At 57.6% G+C, this 17015-nt stretch overlaps 1 protein-coding gene across 1 annotated transcript; it reads right to left on the bottom strand.

Moving 5' to 3' along the window:
* Nucleotides 1–7115: 7115 nt before the first annotated feature.
* Nucleotides 7116–8763, bottom strand: C2CD4C (C2 calcium dependent domain containing 4C). The gene has a single exon (XM_001506584.3). The coding sequence runs from the start codon at nt 8664–8666 to the stop codon at nt 7353–7355; it is 1314 nt and encodes a 437-aa protein (XP_001506634.1). The 5' UTR covers nt 8667–8763; the 3' UTR covers nt 7116–7352.
* Nucleotides 8764–17015: the final 8252 nt, after the last annotated feature.

Below are 17015 nucleotides of genomic sequence, written 5' to 3' on the forward strand. Positions count from 1 at the left end.
TCAGGGCACCTGGGTTCTAATCCCTGCTTCACCATTTGTCTGCTGGGTGACCTTGGGCAAGTCACATCACTTCTTTGGGCCTTGGTTTCCTCCTAAGTAAAATGATCCTGTTCCCTCTCTCCCTTACACTGTGAGCCACAGGTGGGATAGGGCCTGGAATTGAACTGATTATCTTGCATCTACCCCAGCACTTAGAACAGTGCTTAACACAAAGTAAGTACTTAACAAATATCACAGTGATTATTATTATTCTGCCACCCTCAAGCTCCAGTGGGTCCTCCCTGGTCCTAGTGGAGCAGGACTTGGAAAACATCAGATCTGCGTTGGCCCTCTCTGGTTTTGTAAACTTCAATCAGGTCTCCTCCCATCCTGTGCTGTCCCCACATGAGTGGCTAATCAATGAAGGAGCCAAGCAATCAATCCATGGTATTTATTAAGCATTTACTGTGTGTCTAGCACTGTTCTAAATGCTTGGAAGAGTCCAAAAGTGTTAGTAGATCCAAACACTGCCCTCAAGGAGCTTCCATTCAAGTAGCAACTGGACCTGCCACACCATCTGCATCCCATCTGCACTGGGTGGGGCTTCCCAAAATTCAGGACAGAAGCCTCCGACCAGGAAGAGAAACCCCGATTCCATCTTCTCCCCCACCTCCCCTCCTTCCCCTCCTTGCCAGGCTTCAGGCCTCTCCAGAGCGCTAGGGCCTCCTCCCATCTGCCTGTCCATGTGGCAGTTGGCTCCTCTCTCTCCCGGGCTCGCTGGCAGCATTCCCAACAGCATTCGGGGTGGGTGGTGGGGGGAGGCGGCTCTCAGAGACGCCAAACAATCCTGCTGCAGCAGCCACCAGGCGGAGGAAAATGGCTGCCCAGCCTGCTTCAGCCGGCCCTGGGTGAGCCCCTTTCAGAGGTGAAAGGTTGGAGATCCTGTTGCCTCGGGGAGGGCCCTGTCCAATCCCACCTCTTTGACTTCCTCCACACTAGAGATCCCCTGGGAAATGAACAACTCACTGAGTACAGAGAAATCAGGCCAGGGGCCAAAGAGCAGCCAACAAGGCTGCCGCTTTTGCAGGTCCATTCATTCTGGGCATTTCAAGCTTACATTAGAGGGCGAAGTCCTAGAGGGCAAGAACCTCAGCTTCTCTGCCTCCCCCTCGGCCCCTTGACACCCTCTGACCTAAAACCGGTCAGGCAGGGTGGAAGTAAAAAAATACATATATATACATATTGCCTGTAAGCCCATGACATCACACTGTTACTTGGGGCATGCCGAATAATGGGAAGCAGGATGGCCTAGTGAAAAGACCCTGGGTCTGGGAGTCAGAGGACCCGGATTCTAACCCCAACTCAGCCAGTTGTCAGCTGTATGAGCTTGGGTAAGTCTTTTAACTTCTCTGTGTCTCAGTTACCTCATCTATAAAATGGGGATTCAATACCTGTTCTTCCTCCTAGTGAGACTGTGAACTCCTTAAAGGGGGACAAGGGACTCTGTCCAACCTGATTAACTTGAATCTACCCCAGTGCTTAGATTAGCATTTGATACATAGTAAGCACTTAATAAATGCCATAATAAATAAGTAAATTGCCTTTTGCTAGGCTGGATTCATAAAGGGGTAAAATCCATATGGAAGAAGGGGCTATGAGCAGAGGCCAGGAGCCCCAGCCCCTTTCCAGCCTCCCACCTTTGATGGAAGGGACAGAAACCCCCCAAAGAAACCCCCTCTCCGACCCCTGCACCAGAACGGCTCTTTTCCCTCGGCCCCGTGAGAGCAGGAGCCCCGGGCTGGACTGTGATGGCTGCTTCCAGTGTGATGGTGAAGTTGCAGTTTGGGCTGAGCTAGGGCTAAGCAAGGCCAGTCCCTCCCACCCGGACCCGAGTTCTGTGGGCGTCCTGGAGCCGTCCAGGACCAGCACAGTGGGTCTCTGGCTGCCACCCCATCTGCTCCCACGATAATAATAATTGTGGTATTTGTTAAGCGCTTACTATGTGCTAAGCACTGTATGAAACGCTTCAGTGGATACCAGCAAATCGGGTTGGACACTGTCCCTGTCCCAAGTGGGGCTCACAGTCTCAATCTCCCTTTTATAGATGAAGTAACTGAGGCAGAGAGAAGTGAAAAGACTTGCCCAAGGTCACATAGCAGACAAGTTGTAGAGCCAGGATTAGAACCCATGACCTTCTGACTCCCAGGCCGGGGTCCCCTCTGTAGGAAGCTCGCTGATCGTCCCCCAACTATAGCAGAACGGGAAGAGGTAGTGGGAGTAGAAACGGATCATCTCCATCCCCTTCACCCTAGAAACAGTCTGGTCATCAGGCTTGGGGCACAGCAGTGGTCTTGGGGTAGGAGTCAGGGCACGGCGGGGGACATGGGACAAGAGCGGCACTGAAGCGGAGAGGCGCCACATAGTGCAACCCTGCCATCCTCCAGCAGCATCAGACCCACGGAGTCCAGCCGCCTCCTCAGCAATGCTAACTCCCTGCCAGCCCCGTGCTGGGGCAGACCTTCCCCTCAACCCCTCAATAGCAGTGGCCCTCCGCCCCCACCAGGAACCGTGTGGGGCTTGTAGCGAGAGCAGGTGGTGCAGCTGGAGTACCGCAGCCCTCGTGCCCCCGGTCACCGTCCCCTCTGCGGAAGGTTGGTTGGGGGGGGGGGGGGCGGTTCTGCACCTGCGCTCGGCCTCCATCTCCTGGGTCCATCTAAAGTCCGACCAGCCAAAATGGAGCTAGGCTCCTCGACGCTTCCAAATCATCCGTTCCGGAACGCCCGCTCTGGCTTACTTTCACCTCTGAGGACAGGTACCCTGGCGTTCCTCAACTGAGGGGAGAGGTAATGTAGGGGAGAAGAATTTCCGAGCTGTGACTGAGAGACCCACTCCAATAGAGAATTTGGGCAAATGTCACTATGTTATTAATTAGGGCAATGTTAACAGCACTGGCTATTAATTGCAGATAAAACAATGACAGTCAGCATTCTTTTTTGCTTTAGAAATAACTTTATTGCACTAAAAACTTCATTTATAAACGAACATTCAGAGCGTTATTTTTTATAATTTCACTTCAAAAGTCATCAGTTGAATCCAAACACAGAAATATATCAAACAGTTGGAGAAAAATAGAAAAAGAGAGGAGGGGCCTAGGAGAGCCAGAGCAACATGGCCCTCGGATGGGCCGGGGGCACAGGGTCTGGGAGGGGGGGCTTCACGGGCTTAGGCGGGGAACAGCGTTCCTGTATTGGCCCACCCCCATGGCACCAGAGGAGGAAGATCAGTGCCCTCTGGGCACTCATTTCTCCCACCCCGCCTGGGGGTACCTTTGCCCCAGGCCCACCCCATGCTGCTTACCTTCCCTCCCGACTTTCCCTCCCATCCCTCTTCCTCCTCCTCTCCTCCTCCTTCAACCAGCCCAGATGAATTACTTATTTCGGAGCCCCAGAGGAAATCCAGAAGGCTTTCTGGGCTATTGGGGGAGACCCCAGGAGAACAGCCCAGTGCCAGGAAAAGAGGGAGGGAGGAAGGTGGGGGGTGATGGAGAAGGTGAGTGGAGGAAGGGCTGGATAAAACAGCCCAGGTGGCATCATTCAGTGTCTGGAAGGATTCTCTCACCCGCATCCCCACACCACCACTCTACCCTTCCCCTCTTCTTGCCGACCCCCCCAGCCCCCACCTCAGTCAGGAGTAAGGAATCTTCAGCATAGCAGCATCCCTGCTCCTTTTCCTCCTCCATGGAGCCCACACCCTCTCCTACATTGCGGCACTGACCCGCGGCACTGACCCACACCACCGGGGCTACAAGTCAAGTTGCCGCTTATTGATGCCCCTGACTCGAGGTCAGGGTCAGGGGTCGAAATGCTGTGAACCTGGAGAACTGAAAGTTTCCAACAGCTGCCACAAGACTCACACATTCCCACATATGCATGCACACACCCTCACACAGACAAACACCTGCACATCCACAATATAGCCTCACATATATGTACATGGCAGATCTGTTTGCACGTATGCCCACATCTGACGCCCAGAGTCAACCTTGTATACATGCTCCAGGGCAAGGCCATATGTGCTATACATGGGCATGAGCCCGTTGTTGGGCAGGGATTGTCTGTTGCCGAATTGTACATTCCAAGCACTTAGTACAGTGCTCTGCACGTAAGTGCTCAATAAATATGATTGATTGAATGAATGAATGCACACACACACACAGCTTATCCATAGGCAAGCACACTCTGCCCACCCAACTGGCAGTGAATTGTAAGCCCGTCACTGGGCAGGGATTGTCTGTTGCCGAATTGTACATTCCAAGCCCCTAGTACAGTGCTCTGCACGTAGTAAGCTCTCATTAAATACTATTGAATGAATGAATGAACCAGCTCAGAGGGAGCAGAAGCAGAGATCAAATGTTGGGTGAAATTTCAGTCCTCACCCCCTACCTGCGGCTGTGATTTCCCTTTTTGGGTAACCTTCCTGTGAATTACATGCTCTCTCTCGCTCTCTCATACACACACACACAGAGTTGCCCTTGGTATTCGAAGAATACAGCACCTATGGTGAAGTTCACCTATGAGTGCATTTGTGGCTGAAAAGGCCAATGTGGGACCCACAGCCTTACCGTACTGTGTACACAAAAAAAAAATCCATCCCTGTTTGTTGTTACGGTCTAAGTTTAAAGCACCTGACTCTTTCCTCCTCACCTCCTTGTCTCTCATTCATACTCATTCTCTCTCATGCGCTGGCACACACGAGACAGGCAGCTAGGAATTGGGTGTCTGTTGGAAACTCCCTTTCTATGCCGGGAGGGAAGAGAGGGTGCAGCCCCCCACCCCAGCATCCCTCCCCTTCCCCTCATCGTGGGTCCCGTCGTCCTCCCCCCCCCAATCTCGCCATCTGGATTGGAAGGCAGCCAGCCAACCACGTCATAGCAATCAAAGAGGTCCCCTGGGGGAACGAGCCCTCTTGGTTTTCTAATGAGGCTAATCTGGGGAGAACCCAGCTCCTCCTCTTCCATTCTCCTGGGTTCTTCCCTCCGTTTGCTACAGCAAGGTGGGGGAGGAGTGGAGGTGGAGGGGACAGAAAGATTGCGGAGGTTTTAGGAAAGATGCAGGTTTGGAGGCCAGCCTTCATGTTCCCTCCAGTTATGCAGGAGGGGCTGGGCCCCCCCAGAGCTGGAGCAGTGATGGGTGAGGATGTGGAGAAAGAACCTGATGGGGATGATGAGGCTGGGCGGGGAAGGGGCTGATTCGGAATGCAGCTAGGGAAGGGACCCCCGCCTCAGTCTGGCACAGCGTTGCCCCAGAAGGGACCTCACCTACTGCACTGATGCACTCTTCTGGCCTTCATCGCCTGGGAGCAGTGACCCTAAAGTTTCATTGCTGGTGAGAGCCAATGGAGGAGGAGAGGAAACACAGCTTGAACGCCCCCCCCCCCCCCCACCACCACACACCCCTTGTTGCAGAGGTCTCTCTTCTCTGGCAACCAGCAAGCAGGGTGGGGAGAGAGATTCACATCCTGCCTCGACTAGGGAAAGCGAGGCAGGGAATGCAGGGATTGTCTCCGACCCCCTCCAGGGCTGAACGGGCAAGGGAACCTGCCCAGCCTCCTGTGTGTTCCTCTTTCCCTCCCAGGGCTGAGGGACTTAAAGGGTTGGGGGCATCGAGAGGGCAGCAGGGCAGTGGGTGCCGGCTCCAACCCTGAGCCAGCAGAGGGCAGGGCCATCTCTCCCACCCCTCTCCCCAGAGCGGCTACAGCTTTATTACTTCTGTTTCCACTGAAGCCTGAAAAGACACAAATCCACAAAACCATTCTAGGAATTTTACAAAAATCCCCCAAACAACATGCACTTAGGGAGATGCTAAAAACCACGCCCACCCCCACCCCATATCCAAAACATATATACAAGACTCAAGGAAAATACATCGAGCAATCGATTCGCTTCCAAATATAAATAGCTTGACACAATAAGACTTACAGCTGCCATCTGCTGTTGGTTACAGGAAAGGGGCACCAAACACAGGAAATGACAGTCGGGGCCAGGGGAAAGGGGGTTGCGTGGCTGGCACAAAGGGTGAACCTCTCCCACAGAAGCCTATGACCATGCAGAGATAGCAGTGCAACAGACACCACAGAGTACAACAGATTCAAACAGGGCTCTCTGCCCGGGGGTTGGGGGGGCACCTGCTTCCCAAGGAAATTGGACTCTGGAGACATAGGTCCACGTCAAACTGGCTTCCCCAGGGGCATGGGCCTGGAGTCTTGGTCCCGGCCGGTGGCCGACGACAGTCTCTCTCTCTCTCTCCCCCACCCCACCCACCTCCAGCCTGACACTGTTAAAGGTGCCTGGATGGCTGTATCTTTAATACCTGCCTCCTTCCCCATCCTCGTTCTCTTGAGACCAGAGCACAGAGGACAGTGGCAGCGACTCACTGGTCTGCAGGAACAGGACCACGGCCCAGACGCAGGGCAGGACACTTCCTGCCTGCCCCCCCACCCTTTGTTGTTCCCCCGGGGCGGCCAGGGCGAGGGTTGAGTGAGCCCAGTAGCATTTCATCAATGGCCCATGGGGACAAAGGGCGACGGGGCAAGATGGGAGGGCAAAAGAGGGCCCCAGCTGCCATCCTCAACCCAAGAGCTGACTCCCCAACCCTCTGTTGCCCAAGTGGTGATCTCCCAGGAAACCTGGCATCTCAGGCCCTACCTCTGCTAAGAGCTGAGCAAAGGGACATGAGACCCGGGGAGGGAATGAGAGGGTGGAAAATTCAGAGACCCTTGCCCCCAACCCCCTTGCTCCACATTCCAACTTCCTCCCTCCCCTCCCACACCCCGTGAATAAAATAAATAGACCACAGTATTCTGTAGTAAGATGCCAAAATCACCACCGTGTGGCTGCAGCATTGAGGGCTGGGTCCAGTGGTTTCATTGCCACCTCAGTCGTTCCCCCCTCCCCCCCCGCCCCCCCCCCACCCAATCCAGCCCAGCACCCTCCCCCCTTCCCGCTAGCTTAGGCCAAGCCAAAGGGGGCATCCAGTGGCAGAGCCCTGCTGACTGAGGACGTTGTCCCCTTGCCCCACCCTCATCCCCCTCCCCCCACTCCCTCATCCCCTCCCTGCCCACCCCCCTAACAGCTCCATCATTGGTAGCCAGCCGGGGTGGATCCCTCCCCACCTTCCCCAAGGCAGCCCGGCCGGGGCGGAGATGGAAAAAAAGGGGGCATCAAATGGAGCCCCCACCCAGGTGCGTCCTGGGCAGCAGATCCCGTGCCAACACCCCCCGCCCCCCCCCTGGCCATGGCCAGCTTCCATCTTCCCCTCAAGCCAGCCCCAAGTGAGGGGTAGGCAGGGGCGGGGCGAGGGCTAGGGGTGCTTCTCTTATAAGAAGGGCAGCAGGGTGGTGAGAGGCATCTCCATCTCACCAAGCAGGGTGTCCCGCTTGAGGCTGCCCCCCTTATTAACCACCTTGACCTTGAGCGCCATCTTGCGTGCGCTGGCGGCCCCCAGCCCGTCAAAGAAGAAGTCTTCGTTGAAGACCGGATGGCGGCTGTTCTTGATGATGGTGCTGCGCTGCTTCTGCAGCTTGCCCGGGGTCAGGTACAGCCCCACACAGCAGTTGATGCTCCGCGCGTCGAAGAGCCGGTCGTACAGCCCCTCGGCCGCCAGCACCCGCACCCGCAGCCGCGCCTGCGACGGGTCGTACTCGGCCGTCAGCCGCAGGCTCCCCCGCTTGGTCAGGCGCACCGTGTGTTCTCCATGGTGCACCTGGCCAGGCTCCGGGGCTGGCGGAGCCTGGGCCGGGCCCCCCGGCGGGGTGGCGCAGCGGGCGCGCCGCTGGGAGCTGGGACTGGTGTCGGCCGAGCTGTCGTCGGTGGACAGGGAGCTGTGGCGGCCCACCGAGTGCTTCAGCTTGATGACCTTGGCCTGGCTGTCCTGGCTGAAGAGCTTGAGGAGGGAGACGGAGCGGGAGAGCAGCGGGGAGCCGAAGGGGGACGACTCGGCCGAGGAGCACGTGTCGCTCTCCCCGCCGCTGAAGTAGCGGTAGGGGTTCATGAGCGACATGCCCACGTCAGCTGGGGTCAGCTGCCCGCCCTCCCCATTCACCTTGCCACCCGCCCGCCGCTGGGCCCCAGGCGAAGTGGCCTGGGCCAGGCTGCCGTGCTCGCTGTGGAAGAGGGACTCCTTACGCCGGGTATGGGGGCTCTCCATGAGGGTGGCGAACCCGTAGGACGTCTGGGCTTTGGGCACGTAGGGCAGGGACATGGCCGTCTGAGCCTGCGGGTCCACGTTGGTGCCAAAGGCCTCCTCGGGCCCCCAGTCCTCTGCGCTCTCGATCTGGATGATGTGGCGGCTGGCGGCCTTGAGCAGGTTCCTGCTTTCCGCCGCCACCTTGGCCGACAACCGGGGGCTGCGCTGGGCCCCACTCCCCCGCGCCAGGTTCTGCTCGGAGGCAGACGTGCCCAGGGGCTGGGGAGGAGCCGATGCCCCCGCCCCCTTGCTCTCCCCCGCCCCCTCGCCCTCGGGCGGCCCCGTGGGGAACTTGGGGGGGATGAAGAAGTCTGGGATCTTGTCCGGGGTCAGGACGTTGCTGTATAGCGGCCCCTTGGAGGATCTGTCACCCGAGTCCCCCCCACGGCCATTTTCCATGGAGCCCCGCAGCCGATCCAGTAACCACATGTTGGTCTTCTTCATTGGGCCCGGAGAGCAGGATGCGTGGGAGGAGGAGGAGGAGGAGGAGGAGGATGAGGAGGAAGAAGAGAAGGGGAGGAAGAGGAGGAGGTGGAGGAGGAGGAGAGCCGGTGGTGAGGAAGGAGGAGGAAGAGCGGTGGCAGCGGCAGCAGCAGCAGCAGCAGCAACGGCGGTTCAGGGAGCGGCAGCACACCTTCTGCAAAACTGTCAAGCAAAGCCCAGGGCGGCCCCATCAGACAGAGGGCCAGTGGCCATCAGCAGCAAGAGCCCAGAGGGCACTTCCCTCTGCCTGTCAGCTGCCGGCACCCCCTCACCCAGGGATGGCTCGCAACGCCCAGGGTTGGCACCGCTGCCTACCGTGGGGGACCAGGGCACAGATGGCTTTGCCGTACCCACCCCGCTCCCTCCCTCCTGGCTGAGGTGGCCAGAGAAGCGAGCATTTGGGTAGCGCCCAACCCTTGGATTCGGTCGCCACCTGGATCTCCACGCCCCCCCCGCCCCCCCCCCCCCCCCCCCCCGGTCAGTCAGCCGTCTACCTCCCTCCCCCCGCCCCCCGCTTCCCGGTCTGTCGGTACATCAGCCCTTCACAGACCTCCGTCTCCAGTCAGAGGGTCTCGGGGCACAGCTGCTCTGGGTTCTGTGTGCCCACTCCCAGCCCTGGGCAGTGTCCTGAGAGGAGGCGGAGGAAGCTGTCCCCTCCAAGGGGGGATCGGGGTGGGAGGGGTCCGCAGTGACTGACTGGAGAGGAGAGACCCGGGTCTCCGTGGCCGTCCCCAAACGCCGGACTGCCGCGGCCCCACCCCAAGGGGGCGCCCTGCCGTGACCAAGCCAAGACCTGCGAGAGGGGCAGCCCCACCCGCAGCTGGGACCCCGCGGGGTCTCGGGGTGACCAGCCTGCTCCGCAGCCTCCTGGGAGTGGCCCGTTAACTTCCCTGGCGGCGGGCAACCTCCCGGGGTCGGGAGGACGGGGATCGTCGACATCTCGTCCCAGGGACCTGACCCCCGGGGCAGAGAGGGCAGAGGGGACCGCAAGCACATCAGCTCCGGTTGAACTTCTGCCCCAAAGGGACAAGGCAGGAGGCAGCAACAGGAGGGGGAAAGGGGAGGGGGCGGGCGGATGCCGCCGAAGGACCGGCCCCTCGCCGGGCAGAGCTCCGCGCCTCCGGGGAGGGAGAAGAGGAGCCAGCCACGCGGGAGGAGCTTCTCGGGAGAGAAAGAGAGAGAAAGAGAGAGAGAGAAGAGAGAGAGAGAGAGAGAGAGAGAGAGAGGAGGGAAAGAGAGGGAGAGAGGACGCTCTCGCGACCAGGGACCCGGCAGGTCCTGTCCTCCGCCCCTGTTCTCCAACCCCCACCCTCCACCCCTACCCCCCCCCGTCACCTCCAGTCTCCGGGGATCTTCAAGCACTTTAGAGACATGATCTCATCCGAGCGCGGGGGCTGTGGGGAGGGGGATCTAGCCGGGCGCAGTGCTCTCTATCCTCTGCGCCTTCCTCTCCCTCCAAAAAGATCAGGTAGGGAGGGGGCGCAGGAGAAGGAGAGGGCTACTCCCTGGACCTTGACCCCCCTTCCCGCGGGCTCAAAGTGGACAGGGGAGGAGTAGTCCCAGGCATACGAGGAGGAAAAAGAGGGTGGAGAGCCGGTCCCGGCCTTCGGCCTCCCCCGCCCGGCCCACCCCCCGCCTCCCCCCCCCCCCGCCCCAACCCCCTATCCCCAGCCCCTAGTCCAGCAGAAGTTTCCAGTTTCGGTCACCTGTCGCTTCCTGGTCTCCTCCCGGACGCTGTGCGCCCCGGGGGCTGTCCCAGAGGAAAGGACCAGGATGGGGCGGCGCCCACTTCCCAGGTAACTTGGAAAGAAAGGGACGGGGTGAGGAGTGGGGAATCCCAAGAAAGGTACAGAACGATCTGGACTGACCCAGAGGGAAAAGGGACACTTTTCTCCTCAGGGAACACCCTGGGGTCTGGGGTGATTGGGGAGAGGGCAAAGGGCGGCCGGAGTCCTCTCCTTCGGACCACGGCGCTCTCCCATCAGATTCTCTCCGCCCCCCTGGACGGTCCCCTCGCCCCCGCCTCATGCCACCCAGCGCCCCTCTCCCGGGGCGTTATAGGGGCATGGAGGAGAGGGCTAATTGAGGAACTGGGTTCAAGCGCCTACCTGCTGGGGGGGGAGGGTCCCGGGGCCCCGGGGTCGGGGGGGAGGGGAAGGGGGGCTGTGCGACGCGGGCGGCTCCGAGCTGGGAATGAGAAACTGCCGGACCCGCGGCGGTTTATATACCGGCGGCGGCGGCGGCGGCGGCTGCAGCGCAGTCAAACGCTCATTCACCGCGGCCGCAGGAAGCCTCCCAGCCCGGCCGCTGCCGCCGTATTCCTCCTAGTACCTCCGCACCCGCCCTCCCTTCCCCTCCCCTCCCCTCCCCTCCCCTCCCCTCCCCACGGGCTTCGGGCCCCGCCGCTCCCGCGAAGACCGGGAACCGTGCGGGGACCAGGGAAGGAGGCTGTCTCCCTTCCACCCTCCGACCCCGGGTCAGGACGCCAGCGAGGGAGCCTCCGAGGGCAGAGAAGAAGGGCGGAAAGGGGTGAAGAGGCGAGCTGAGAGAGTCACCCAGGTTGGGGGGCAACCGCGGACGGTAGCCTGATAGCTAATATCTAATACTAATATCTCATCGCATTAGGCTAATACCGTAGTTTGGTGCCCGATACTTAACCTCTCTTCTCTCGGGATTCTCCCCCCGAGGCGGGAAGGAAGAGGCCAAGGGCTGGAGGAAGCAGCATGGTCTAGTGGATAGCGCACGGGCCTGGGAGTCAGAGGACCTGGGTTCTAATCCCACTTTACCATTTGCCTGCCGTGTGACTTTGGGCAAATCATGTCACTTCTCTGTGCCTCAGTTTCCTCATCTGTGAAATGGGAATTCAAAACCTGTTCTCCCTCCTACTTGGACCGCGAGCCCCATGTAGGATAGGGACTGTGTCCAACCTGATCGACTCGTATCTTACTCCAGTCCGAAGAAGTGCTTGACACATAGTAAGTGCTTAAATAAATACCCTAGTAAGGGCTGGAAACAGCCCCCAAGACGGGGGGCTGCGGGGAGGGGGAAGAGTGGGGCGGGACAACCAGCGGCAGAATCGAGGAGTTTGACACCCTCCCCAGGCCCCTGCCGAGCTAAACATCCTACACTTGCCATTCGAGAGAAGGAGGCAGGCCCTATAGGAACCCCTCCAGCTCCGCTCGCCCGACATTCTGCCGCGGAGGTATCCTGCTGGGCCAGATTAACTTTGCAGGTGGAAGGGAGAGTTCGGAGGACTCGATTTGGAGAACCCAGGTCTGGGCGGGACATCCTCCCGCCCCCACCACGGCCCTCCCAAATTTCCCGACTCCACCCTTTCCCAGGGGTGAGAGCCTCTCCCTGCCTCCTCCGCCCCCACCCATCACTCTACCTCTTTAATGCCACTATAGCGGGAGGACCAGCCCTTGAAACTCGAGTACCTGCCGAGGATGTCAAGTGGCCGCCAAGAGCCTCGGGCTGCTGGTGAAAAGGCAGTCGGAGGGAGAGGCTGCCAGGCTCATTAGCAGCCGAGGCTGGAGGAGAAAAGGGCGATCAGCGGGGGGGCGGGGGGGAGAGACCCTTGTGCTTTTCCTTGGGTGATCCCTTCCCCTCTCCAGGGGACTCCCCAGGCCTCAGGCCTTGCCAGATGATGTCTGCTCCACTGGGGCTGACTGCTACTTTGTTCTACCAACTGGTGAATTGTCTGTCTCTGGAGAATTCAAATCCCAACCATCCCCCATCCCGGACAACCCCCTCCCCCAGGCTTCTACCCCAATTCTAACCCTCTTCGAGACCTCTCTGCCTCAGGGTGCAGCCTCTTGCTCCCCTCCTTCTGACTGACCGTTGACTTCCAGGCTGTCCCTCCCCTCCGCCATTGGCTCCCCATTACTCTGCCCATCTCCTCTCCTGCCACCAACCAGCTCTGGTTCCTAGAACCTCCCAATCTCACCCTCCTGTACCTCAGTCTCTACTCTCCCATCTTATTGCTCGCACCTTCCCTCTGTCTGGAACACCTTCCCACCTCCTACCTACCAAACTATGTATTTTCCTTCTTTCAAAGCTCCCTAAACAGCCACCTCCTCCAGAAGGCCTTCCCTGATTAATCACCCACCTTCCTGGTCATGTCACCCCCTCACCTTCAGACACCTCACCACTCATGGATTTATTGGTTTGGTGATTGATTGATTTGTATCTCTAATTTCTAGCTATTTTCTGTGGCCTATTTATTTATGTCTGCTGTTTTCTCCCATTAGTTCTTAAAACTCCTTGAGGACAAGACCCTATCTTTTATTTCTTCCGTACATGCCAAGCACCTCATGCCGTGTACCCAGTAGGACTCGGGCAGTACTGTGGATCTGATTCTGTTTTTAATGGCTTTTCCCTGGAGGATGGCACCAGAGCGATATTATTATTAGTAGTAGCAATAATAATAATAATAATATGTGTTAAGCCCTGCCTATGTGCCAAGCACTGTACTAAGTACTGGGGTAGAGACAAGCTAATCAAGTTGGACACCGTCTCTGTCCCACATAGGACTCACAGCCTCAGGAGAAGGGAGAACAAGGAGCATCGTGGTCTAGTGGATAGAGCACAGGCCTGGGAGTGAGAAGGAACTGGGTTCTAATACCAGCTCCGCCACTCGTCTGCTAAGTGACCTTGGGCAAGTCACTTAACTTCTCTGGGTCTCAGTTAACTCTTCAGTCAAATGGGGATTGAGACCGTGAGCCCATGTGGGACAGGGATTGTCTTGATTAGCTTGTATCTACTCCAGTGCTTAGTACAGTGCCTGGCACATAGTAACTGCTTAAGAAATACCACACAGAAAACAGGTATTCGATTCCCAGTTTACAGACAAGGAAACCGAGGCCCAGAGAAGTTCAGTTACTAGTCCAGATCACATAGCAACCCAGGAAAAGAGCCATCGGAACCCAGGTCCCCTAACTCTCAGGACCACACTCCTTCCGCTGGGCCACTCTGTTATTCCCATTCCCCAGGGTCAGCTGGACTCTGGTTGCTACCTAGGAGACCTTGTTATGTTCCAGTTTCAAACTGGACCTGAGAACAGGTGATATTGCCCAGCAGGCTCCTGCCTTAGTGTCTAGCTTTCCCACAGAGCCCAACCCTTCTTGGGCCCTTGGCAGGATGCCCTGGACTTCTCTGACTCCCCTAGGTCCCCTCTGGGCCCATCCTTCGAGGAGCAGGTCTTGGCTTCTTGCCCATAGCCCATAGGATTCCCAGGGTGAATGGAGAGGAGGGAGAATGTGGGTGAGATGGGTAGGCCGGGGCCGGGGGGATGACCCGGCCGTTCTATAAGAGTGGGGGAGGCGTCGCCTTTAAAGGTCTCCGAACCAAAACCAGGTGACTGCAAAATTGATTTGATCTCCCTGGAATCCTGTGGACTGAGGATGGTAGGGTCGGGGACTCCTGAATCCGCTCCTCTGACCTTCACAGGAGGAGGTCTCAAGGAGGTCAGGGGTCAGGACAGGAAGCAAATAGACCTTTATTCCTGATTCTCCTCCAATTTTTCCTTAGGGAGGGCTATTTCCTTGAGACCAGTACAGTAGTACATGGAGGAGTAAGGCAGGGCTGGTTGAAGGGGGAAACAGTTTAACAAAGACTGTTTGTCTTCCACCTGGTTTGCTGGGAGAAGTAGGTAAACAGAACAGGGATGGTTGAGTTCCTCAGAGATAAACAAACCCTTCTGGCTTGAGCTGGTACTGCCCATCTTGGCAAGCCGTACCGAATGGATAGTTAGTCTCTGCCACTAGGGTCTGGAGGGGTTCCCGTGGAGGGGCCCTCTGTCCCACCCTCGGGTGTCATGGGACCCCAAGGGCCAGCTAGTGGCAAGAGATGAGTGCCAGCTGGGAGCTTGGGGGTGGGCAGCCAGAAGAGCTCACTGAGGGAGATGGAGCAGGGGGTCCTCAGTCTGCGACTCCAAGACAGTTCAGTCCCCAACTACATCCAGAAGGGAGAGGGCTGGGGTGGTGGCCTGGTTACGGAGGTAGAAAGGACACTGGGCCCCAGGCCCTGAGGAGAGGTGGTTGGGTAGGGGAAGATCTCATGGGGGAGCAGCTCTCTCCGGTGCAGGCCAAACCTATCCTCTCTCGGAAGATGACTGATGGCACGGCAGGGCAGCTGGGAGCCAGGGTGGGCAGGGCGAAGCTGGATTGGCACCTTGGAATGGCTCAGGCCATTCCCCTGAGAAGACCTTTCCCCACTGAGGCAGGGCGGGTGGGCAGCTTTGGGGTGCAGACGTGGATGAAGGCAGCAAGCAGCATGAGCTGAGTGATTCCAGCCCCTCTCCTCCCCCAGCTCCTCCCTGGGTGGCGCTGCCGTTCCTCTGAGACAGTGGACCCTTGTCCGTGCCGACCAAGGCCCCGGTCTGGGCTGCCGTCTCTCGGGGCCGGGCAGTGAACTAGCCCCTTATGGTGAAAACGTTTGCCACCGTGCCGCGTTCCCCACCCTCCACCTCTACTCAGTAGTTTGAGAACATGGCCTGGACTTTTCTCCCTGCAAAGAGGAAAGGCTGCTAGACTTAGGATGGGGCAGATAGCTACCATGCCATGGCCGAACCAGGCCCTGGGGCAAGGGAATTGGGAAAGTTGTCTCCTGGGAACCCCCTTTTGCGAGCCTTGTGCGGGACAGGGGACTGTGTCCAACCTGATGATCTTTTATCTACCCCAGGGCTTAGTAGAGTGCTTGGCACATAGTAAGTGTTTAACAAATACTATTATTATTATTATTATTATTGTCATTACTTTCTCCTGGCTTGACCAGGTGTAACAAGATGGCCCTCTGACAGATCCACAGTAAGTGTACACAGTAAGTTTACTGCACACAGTAAATGCTCAATAAATACCACTGATTGATTGATCCCCTTCTGTTTCCTCTCTCCGGGAGGGAGAAAATAGGGTGGATCCATTTTATAAAGGGGGGAAACTGAGGTCCAGAGTAGGGTTAGGATCCGACCAAGATGCCCCAGGCAAACAGGAGGGGTGGGAATGGGAGGTAGGTCCCTAAAGCGCGGTGTTTAGTGCCTCCGATTTAGGGATCGTCTCAAACCCTCCACTGAGAAGTGACGAGGGAGAGGACTGACAGGGGAAAACTCAAGTCTCCATTTTTTCCCCTGAAACCTTAGGGATGAGGGAGGGGGTGTGTGGGGGAGAATGAGGAGAAGGGGGAGCCTTAGAGTTGGGCTATGTTAACCCTTTCCAGACCACACAGGGGCTCCGGGAGCCCCAATCCGGCTGTTTCCTCAATTCCCAAGGCTCTAAGAACCAGGAGGCAACGCCCAGCTTTCCCACTCCGAGCTCTGTAGCCGTTGCCCTCGACAACACTCTGGCTCTGTGCCAGAACAGCGGAGCACCCTCCCCACTCTTTCTAGGTCCTTCCTATAGCTCTCAGCCTGGTCTGCTGCTACCTCTCCTTCACATCTCCACCCTCCCTTCCTCTCCCTCCCCACCTCCCTATGCTCCAACTTCTGGAGGCACGGATCCAGGGGTAATTCAAAACAGGCATTCCCCCGCCATCCGCTTGTCTCCCCTGCACCCTCCAAGCCAGTAGACACGTTGATGGGAGAAAGCCAGATGGGGTGGAGATTCATCGGGGAAAGGGTTGGGGCGGGTGGGGGCAGGAAACGATGGTAATTAACCCGACAAAAACATAGTGAGCACCGGGGAGGGGAAAGAGAAATTCATCCACTGCCATGGAAATGTCCACACCGTAGGATTGTCAACTGGTCTCCCCAAACCCGCTGTCAACATGTCAACTGAAAGGAGCCAACAAGCTTAGCATGTGGGCCCCAGAACAGTGGCCAGAGGCCCCAGCTCCCAAACCGCAAAGGGTGGGGACCGTGGGGGTGCCACTCGGCTGGCACCTTTTCTTGGCTGCTCTGGTGGGTGGCAAAGGGGGTGGTATTGTCCATACCTGCAGGGCCCCTGTCTGTGACTCTGGCTACTCATTTACAGGGATTACCTTGCCAGCTAATAATATAATTGTGATGCAATTTGTTAAGCGCTTACTACGTGCCAGGCACTGTACTAAGCTCTGGGATAGATACAAGATCAGGTCCGACATGGTCCCTATCCCATGCAGGGATCACAGTCTAATAATAATAATAATTACGGTATTTGTTAAGCGCTGCTTACTATGTGCCAGGCGCCGTTCTAAATGCTGGGGTATTTACAAGATAATTGGGTTACTGAATTGTACTTCCCAAGTGCTTAATACAGTGCTCTGCATTCAGTAAGCGCTCCATGAATACAATTGAATGAATGAATGACACAGTCTAAGGAGAAGAGAGAACAGCAGCTG

This window comes from Ornithorhynchus anatinus, chromosome X1 (assembly GCF_004115215.2).
Source record: "Ornithorhynchus anatinus isolate Pmale09 chromosome X1, mOrnAna1.pri.v4, whole genome shotgun sequence".
Classification (NCBI taxonomy): domain Eukaryota; kingdom Metazoa; phylum Chordata; class Mammalia; order Monotremata; family Ornithorhynchidae; genus Ornithorhynchus; species Ornithorhynchus anatinus.

Bases quoted from the DNA above. Each gene is read 5' to 3' on its own strand.
- C2CD4C (XM_001506584.3), bottom strand. From the start codon at position 8,666: ATGAAGAAGACCAACATGTGGTTACTGGATCGGCTGCGGGGCTCCATG.